Source organism: Manis javanica, chromosome 10, assembly GCF_040802235.1.
Source record: "Manis javanica isolate MJ-LG chromosome 10, MJ_LKY, whole genome shotgun sequence".
NCBI lineage: Eukaryota > Metazoa > Chordata > Mammalia > Pholidota > Manidae > Manis > Manis javanica.
In genome coordinates this window covers 32,174,197-32,182,746 of record NC_133165.1, presented here as the reverse complement: position 1 = coordinate 32,182,746, position 8,550 = coordinate 32,174,197, and the positions used below count along the sequence as shown (strand labels likewise).

Sequence of the window (8,550 nt, the reverse complement as noted above, 5' to 3'; positions counted from 1 at the left end):
CTGCCTGAACCAGTGGGCAGAACACACAGGTGTAATCCTCTATACTTTGTGTTTGTAGCTGCTGTAGGTGGGGCTTCCCTCTGGCTGGCCTGACACCAGGGCAGGGTTTGCTGGTTTGCAAGCCAGGTATGGGCTTACCAGGAGGAAGAAGTAGCAGGCTGCATTATCACTGTGGGGGGCCTTGGAGCATGGCCAGCCAGGGGAATGGAGCCCCTGAAGATCTGGACAATTTTGTCTGCCTGTCCTTTCTCCTGATCAGTAAATTCTGTGCAATCCTTGCCCCTTTAGCAGCCCTCTTGGTTTTAGGAAGTCTCTCAGACTTCCCATCCAGATTAGTCGGATATGAATCCCTGTTTTCCACAAGCAGCTGGAATCTCAGTCTCTCCAGGTATTCTGCCTGTTTTAGCTTTCCAACCCCACTATCCACCAGAGCACCATGCAATGTAGTTTCATGCTCTCAGAGTAGACTGCCAGGGCTAGGTATTCAGCAGTCCTACATCTCCACTCCCTCCCCGCTCTGTTTCTCTTCCTCCCGGCCCGGTCACAGCTTTGGTATGTTACCCTGTTCCATGAGATCTTTTCTTTTCTCCAGGTTCATGCAGTCTGGTGCAGCCTTCTTTCCTGCTGCTCTTTCAGGATTAGTTGCATGAATTATGTTTTCATATTATATGTGGTTTTAGGAGGAGGTCTCTGTCTCACCTCTCACGCCGCCATCTTTGATCCTATAACTATTCCCTTTTTAAAGAATATTTCTGTGAGAAAAGTTTAATATAAATAATTTCTCTGTCCCTTTCATATGTATCCAAATCTTTTAGAAAGCTAAATAAGTCCCTTGTCAACATTATAACCGAGGAATGTCTTTCCTAATGGGTGAGAGCCATCGCTTTGAAATGTAAACCTCAAAGAACACTGTCCTCCCCATCACCACAGGAGTTTAGGCTAGAAGGTAGGCACCTTGTTCTGAACTGTAACCACCGCTTGTCAGATCTGAGAAGTTTTGTTTTCCTTTGGATAAGGGCAGTTAACTAGCATAATGGTGACCCGGATTACCAGGTGAATTTAGAATGAACTATGGCAGAATATACAGCAAAAAAAGCTTTTATATGAAAAAGGTTACCGTGTATCTTGAGTTCATGTGTGTAATGAATTGTATCTGCTGACCTACATAAAAAGATGAGGAGCTACATAAAATCACGAGGCTCATGCCTTCCTAATTCCCACATATGTGGAGAGGAGGTTCCCCTGTTGGAGATTTCAATACCACCACCTCCCCTCCCCCACCAACCCCCTGCTTCAAGAAACAATTGACAAAGAACAAGGTTATATTATTTCACTCAAAAACGGATAAATCGTTGTCCTTAGGATCCCACTTTTGAAAAATGACATTTTTATGTAACATAAACACAATCCTGGTTAAGAAGCAAGATCCCAGGTATCTTTTCTTTTTTCGATTCCTGGGTATTCTCTGATTTTTCTAGTTTTTATGCATTAGTTGTGTATAAGTGCTACAATTTCCATTTGGGTCCCCTTCCTTGGAGGAACCATGTGCCCGTGGTAATACGGTTTTAAGTCACGGCTGGGCATTAATCGCATCCTATTATCACTAGGACTTTAGTGAACTTTCTATTATCTCAGCCAAGTGAACACGGCACACACCCTTTCCTTCCTCTTCTGCTTGGGGGGAATCTCAGTTGTAACCCGAAAGACCTCAGGGCAAAGGCCCAGGGATCCGGGACGCAATCACACAGGCCCTGCTGAGGCGGCACCTTTCCCTGCTCCTGAACGTTAACTGGTTGCGGAGCCCCCGTCCCGCCGCCCTAGCTCTCCGCACAGCGCCCCAAAGCCGGTAGGTGAGATTTAGACTGGAAATAAATTCCCTAAACTGACGGCGCGTGGACTTATGGGAAAGAGAGTCCTGGCATTTGTGGAGCTAGCGGGCGTGCGGCCCGGCAGGCGGACTTCCGGCGTCCTCAGCGCGAGTGCCGCTGGCCGTGGGGGAGCGTTCGCGCCGGCGCAGTGCCGCCGCGTCGACCTCGCTTCCTGTCCGTGCGCAGATCACCGCTGACCCCGTTTCCCAGGCTTTGGCCTGCGGCGGGCGAGGATCCCGGGCCTCCGGAGTTGGTGGCCGTCCGGCCGGGCCGGCACCCACCTGACGCGCGGCTGTGCGGGCAAGGGTTCACACGGGCTGGCCGAGGGGCCGGAGGAAGGACGCCCGGCCGAGGCGCTATCGGCAAGGGCCCGAAGGCCTCTGCGGGCTGGGAGGCGCTTGTGCCCGGGGGCCGAGCCCGCTCCTCGGCCCGCAACCGTGCGCGGTGCAGCGGAGGTGGCTGGAGGGAATCGCCCGCAGGAGCAGCGCCCTGGAGCCCTGAGAGCCGCCGGCGGATCGTCGAGTGCCGGCGCGGTAAGTTGTGCACCGCGGGCCTGGCAGCGGAGCGGGGCTCGGGAGAGCGCGCCCCGAACGAGACGCGAGCGCCGCGCGAGACACTCTGGCCGGGCTCGGGGCCGTTGCTCCCCGCGGTTGGGAGCTGCAGGTTGCTGAGCAGCAGGCGGGCCCCCAGCCTCGGCCGCTGACGTGGTCCCCAGTCCAGCCTGCGCACCCGACACCTCCGCCTCCCCTCGCCCTCTCCAGACTCCGAACAGGTCTCTAGATGGCCTTAAGGGCGTTTGTTGTCTCGCCTGAGTGAAGCTGACCCCCTCGGTTCCGCCCTGTGGAGCAGTGTAGTCCGTGCGGGACAGGTGTGCAGGGTTCTTTCCTACCGCCTCGGCTGACGAAGGAAGAGGTTGGACCCGATAAAGGAGAGGACTTATCCAAGGTCCCGGGTCTGTGCTTGAGTTGCTAACAGGGCTCAAATTCCCTGAACAGAACACGTGTTCACTGTGTTACATTTAAATCAAAGTCATTTTCTTGATAAAAGATTATTTTGAGCAGCACACCCAAGTTTGTACAGATAACTGAAAGATTTAGCCTTGCCCACCTGTATCCCTTTACTCAGCGTCCTGTGGATTTTCTGTTCTTAATAGTTTTTAAGTTAGTAAGAGAATTAGATCACTATAGTTAAATTTCTTGTGTTATCTTGTATTTAATGAGAAGGATTATTTCAATAGGGTTCTGTGTTCCTTCACTGATGAGAAATGTTTCCGGTCAGTCACCACATAATCCTGTAGGAGTTATAGACGTATAGGTGGTGCTTCCTGTCACTTCTTCCAGTCCTTTCCGAAGGTTAAGGGGACAGCCTTCTTTGTGTGTCTTTGATGAGACTTTCTGATAAGTTCTTATGCAGGAGCTGCTTCCCTGCCAGCCCCAATCATGCACTGCTTCATTGTTTGCCTTTTCCTTCCCCAGGCCTCCACTTCCACAGTGTTACACATTTTTCCAAGAGCAGGAGAAAATGAATAAGTCTCTGGTGAGTTTTTCTGTTTATGTATTTATTCCCCATTTTGCTTTATAATACACCTAAGGAGGTGAATAGCTCAAACTTTAAAATGGGAAAATAGACATAGATAAAAGATATGGATAGATGAAACAGAGCAGCAGGTCAGCACCAAGCATTTCCATCCTGTTTGCTTGTGTAGATAGTCTGATTCTTCACAGACCTTAAAGCCAATGTAGAAAGACCCCTCAGGTTCTTGATGTTAGTTGCAAAATGTGACAAATACCATTCCATACTTGCATGACCTGCCCACTTTTGTTTTCTCCTGGGTGTTAAAGATTTTTCTGTTTGTCTCACTATAATTGTCACTAACCTTCATAAGTGCCTTACTTGTATCTCCTGTAAGTGCATATAACTCTTCTGATAATTTAAATGTTGTTGTCCCATAGATACACTGTTTTTACTGCTTAACCAAGGGATAAGATGAGGACGATCTGGAGGAATAGTCTTCTCACCCTACAAATATGTGCATGCTAGACTGTGCAGTGACATCTCTGGCAGAGATGCCTTATTTCCCGTTCACATTTGGTCTCTCAGTCTTGGTTCTGCCCCTGCCCCTGCCTCTCCTCTGAACGTGATCCGGTAATGGGTACCTGAGACCTAATATACACCATCCCAGTGGAGACTGGCTGGTCCTTACCTTGGACCCCTCTGGCACTTTTCCCAGCTGCAGCGTCTCCTCTATTGGTTTCTGTGACAGAACTCTCTTTGCTCTTTTACTGACTGATTCTGTCTCCATGTGTTGTTCCCCCCCAACACCCCTTGGCTCATGACTCAGACCTGTCTGATCTCACCTTCCTGTGCTTCATCCACCTACTCTTTCAGTTCTCCTAGCTGCCTCTGTCCAGCCACCTGCCAGTGTCTACATGAAGTTTGTACAAAGGACATCTCAAGTTAATAGACCCAACAGACATCAAAATAGCTATTTGCAACCCCCCTCCTATGCCTTCTTTTGTTCCTATGGGTTCATTGTCCCATCATCTATCCTGTTCCCTTAGCCAGAAAAAGAGGACTCATTCTGAACTCCTTCTCCAGCCTCAGTTATCACATTAGATTATTCAGGCTTGTTAATGTTATATTCTGAATGGCTCTTATACCTCCCCTTCCCTGTCCCTGCTACCATTAAATTATTTATTTTCTCATCCCTTGGACTGTTATAAAGTTTCTTTCTGTGCTGCTGCTTGTTTCCTCCACTAGCTTTTTCCACATTGAGTATTGCTCCTAAAATATTCATCACATCATTTTGTCTCAGTGTGGAAAGCACTTTAGAGGCTCCCTGGGTGACTAGAAGAAAGAGGTTACCATTACAGTGACATGGGGAAGATTTTGGGAAACGCAGTTTTGAGATAAGGCCAGAATTAGGTCCTAAGCATTTTCAATCTGAGCTGTCTGTGTGCCATGCAAGTGAAGGTAGGAGATGTGTGTGACTGGGTTTGGGAGACAAGCCTGGGTTGGGAGGGGAGCATGCCGCATGCAGATATAGGGGGACCAGGGGGTTTTCCCTCTTGAAGAGTCTGGGAGGAGCAGAAACTAAGGGGCTGTCACAAGGCAAAACAGAAAACCAGGGAGCAAAGTTCTAGAAGCTATGGGAATGATGATTCCCAGGAGGGGTGAGCAACTGTCCACTGCTGTTAATAGTCAAGTGGAATGAAGACATATTATTAGCTGTTGACTTTAGCACTGGGGAGGTGATGTGGCTCCTTGATGATTAGTTTGGGTGGGTTTATAGGGTAAATCCTGATGGGGAAGATCTTGTGAAGAGGGGTAGATGAACTGGATTTAATCTAGTCCTAATTTTGTGAAGAAATTTTGCCCTATAATGGAGAAGAGAGAAATAGGACAGTAGCTGAAGTTGGAGTTGAGGTTGAAAGGACTTTATATTTTGTTTTGTTCTGATGAGAAAAATAGCGATGGGGATGGTCCAGGAGAGCATGAGGAACAGTTAACACCAGGGAGCGAGGGGAGACTTGCCCGAGGGTCCTTGTAGAGAGTTGGGCAGCAGAGCTGGGTTGGCAGTGGCACAGGAACTGCCCCCCCTTCTCAGGTAGGGAGCTCCTTGGCTGAGGCTGGGGGTTGGAGACCCCACTACTTTGGAAGACTGGCATTTTCCTGCTCTTTCTGAAGTTCCATCTTTCTCACACTGTGGATGTTGTTTACTCTTTTGGGAGCTTGGGATTATGGGGGTGCTTCTCAGCTCCTGGCACTTGGAGCTCCTGGCTCTGGGCCTGTGGAGACCCACGGTTCTGCGGACGGCAGAGCTCCCTGCAGAAGCTTCCTGCTCGCTCAGCCCTTGGCTTTGGTGGCCCTGCACATCATCAAGCCTTTTGTCTGTCTTCTCAGAAATTACTATCAAGTGCCTTCAGGTTCTGGATAGGATTTTAAGGGGTAATTCATTCTCTCAAGGAGCTTCTGTTCTTGAGGTAATTTGTGGATGTGATTACAGGAGGTAATAGGAATCTTGGTCAATTCAGGGGGATCTCTGAAAGGGCAACAAAGCACAGTCTGGCTTCAGATGTATCCTCAGGATGTGCGCCCTGGTCGTGCAGCATCAGTGGCCTCAAGCAGTTTGGCAGCCATCAGAGGTCAGGATCTGGGTAGGTGCAGATGGTGAGGGCGCTCAGGGACAGTGTGAGCTGGACTGGAGAAGGCTCCGGACGTGCCAGCGAGGACCTGCTTCCTTAGGATGTGGGCCTTCTGACAGGGGACAGAGACGGAGTGGGTGAGCGGTGAGTGTGGCTGAGAGCCTGCCTGCCCTGAGCTGGCCTTTCATCCTGTGGAGAACCTGAAACCTTTCAATTGGGAAAGTGAGTCACCTGGTAAAAAGCTGTCATATGTAGAGACTGATGCTGTCAGCAGCATGAAGTGCAGGGGTGGCGGCAGTGGGACCCATGGGTTCTAGTGAGATGCCAGGCAGAACAGGAACACGACTTGGAGTAGCCAGCTGACACAGGCCCCAGTGCTGGGATGGTAGCTTGGGTTTTTTCTTTTCTTAATCATGAGTGAGGTTGAGTATACTTCCACATATTTAGAAGCCGTTTTTTAGTAGATATTCTTAGGGCAATTTTAGGCTTACAGATAAAAAGAGTTCCACACACCCTCCCTTTCCCAGTATTGTTAATGTCTTACTGGTGTGGTACGTTGTTTCACATGGCAGACCCAAAGTGATCCGTCATTGTGACCTCAAGCCCATCGTTTGCCTTAGGGTGCACTCTTTTGTTGTATGGTTCCAGTTTTGACAAACACTTACTGACATGGATCCACCAGGACAGTGCCATACGGAACAGACCTGCCGCCCTAAACTCCACTGGGCACCACCTGTTCATTTGCTACCCCCTACTCCCAACCCCTGACAACCACTGATCCTTTACCATCTCTTAAGTTTTTTCTTTCTAGAATGTCACACAGTTGGACTCATACGGTATATAGTCTTTCCATAGTGGCCCATTTCTGTTTTTATGTGACATGCCTGTTCATGCCCACCACCAGCCTTTCTACCCCTATACTGTTTGGTGTAAACCAAATAGTCTTAAAATATTTATGTTTCCAGTTTGTGCCATGTTAGTAAACATTTTCTTCCAAGCTTATTTGCCTTCTTATTTTCCAGCATTGCCATGTGATTCTTTAATATTTGCACTTCCAGATATTACTACGCATTTAAAAAATGTTCCAAAATGAGCAGGTGTGCATGGCTAAGATTCCTCTTCAGGAATGTGCTCTCCCCTCATGGAATGTGTAATGGGAAGAAAGGGAATTCTGAGTTCCCCAGCTGGGAATTAGGGACAGCTGAATCAAGCTGTTACTGACAAGTTCTTGTGGCAGGCTGTGGTGTCAGGCCTGCTGCAGGCTTCCCTTTGCAATAAAATACAAAACTAGGTTGCATGTTGTCTGGCTGCTTGTTGCTTTGATAATTGTGGCCAACATTACAGATCAACTCATTCTGTAAGCTATAGGAGACAGGTTTGGGTAGGAACAGCAGTTGAATTTCAGGCAGGTTGAGTTTGAGATATGGGACGTATATGTCTGGAATTCAGGAGAGAAGCCTGAGTTGATGGTATAAAGTTGGAGAATATAGATATATAGATGGTAGTTAAAGCTATGAGGACAGATGGGATCACCATCAGAGCAGTGAGTGCAGATAGCAAAGAGGAAAGGATAAAAAAAAAATGAGCCTTGGGTCCTTGAACTTCAGGATGACTTGTTGAAGAGGTGGAGCCAGCAGAGGAGACTGAGAAGGAGTGGTCAGGGAAGAGGAGAACCAACATTGCTGATGTTCTGGAAGCAACATGAGGGAGGAGAGTGCATCCTGGGTTTCCATGAGTGCTTCTCAGAGGCAGGAGCTGTGTCTACTGGCCTTAGTGTCACCAACAGCCAGGATTGTTCCTGCCTCACAGTGCAAGACAAGTGTTTTCTTCCTTTGATGTATACTGAATGAACTCATGGCAGTGTATTTCTGATGTTTGTTTTCCTTCCACAATCTGTAACACAAAAAGGCATACAATGTTCATAGTTAATTTTACCAGTGAGCTTGGTAAGCTCTTGTCCCTGTACACCCTCTCTGTCACCCATTTCCAATCGTGGTGCCATTTACAGGGACCAGTGTCATTCAAGGATGTGGCTGTGGACTTCAGCCAGGAGGAGTGGCAGCGGCTGGACCCTGAGCAAAAGATCACCTACAGGGATGTGATGCTGGAGAACTACAGTCACCTTGTCTCCGTGGGTGAGGAGCACTTGCCTTCTCCATTGCTTAAATACATGGGTTTCTCTCAGATTGACTAACTTTAACTTTGAATTGATGGAACAAATGTGAGTAATCTGTTGTGGACACCAGGCAGGGCATTTGGTCTTGACCTCCCCAGTGAAAGGTTCTAATTTTGATACAGCTCATTTGGGCATTTATGTTGTGTGGCTCATAAGGCAGCACTTGGCTCATATGACAGAGATTCTGAAGCCAAGCAGCCAGGCTCAAGTTATCTCTCTTCTATTAACAGGCTGTCACATAATCAAACCAGAAGTTATCATCAAGTTGGAGCAAGGAGAAGAACCATGGATAGTAGAAGGAGAATTACTACTTCAGAGTGTCCCAGGTGTGTGAGGGGAGGCAGTGAGGAGATCGGTGACT

General features: G+C 48.3%; 2 protein-coding genes across 9 annotated transcripts in view; one reads left to right on the top strand and one right to left on the bottom strand.

Moving 5' to 3' along the window:
* The first annotated feature begins 1,341 nt into the window (after positions 1-1,341).
* Positions 1,342-8,550, top strand: part of ZNF12 (zinc finger protein 12) — a 32,582-nt gene continuing 25,373 nt past the window's right edge. For 5 of the 8 annotated variants that reach the window (XR_012122167.1, XR_012122168.1, XR_012122166.1 and 2 more), the window contains exons 1-4: positions 1,343-2,401; positions 3,344-3,404; positions 8,022-8,148; positions 8,420-8,515. Coding sequence is in view for 5 of the 8 variants with exons in the window: in XM_037003691.2 (XP_036859586.2) it covers positions 3,390-3,404; positions 8,022-8,148; positions 8,420-8,515 (238 nt within the window). In the remaining 3 variants the exon portion in view is untranslated. Of the gene's footprint in view, positions 2,402-3,343; positions 3,405-8,021; positions 8,149-8,419; positions 8,516-8,550 lie in introns of those variants that run through there. The other 3 variants (XM_073215101.1, XM_017644418.3, XM_073215100.1) reach the window with 3 other exon arrangements.
* Positions 5,290-8,550, bottom strand: part of LOC108404770 (uncharacterized) — a 94,962-nt gene continuing 91,701 nt past the window's right edge. Inside the window, exon 8 of the mRNA XM_073214263.1 lies at positions 5,290-7,906. The gene's annotated coding sequence lies outside the window, so the exon portion shown is untranslated. The remainder of the gene's footprint in view (positions 7,907-8,550) is intronic.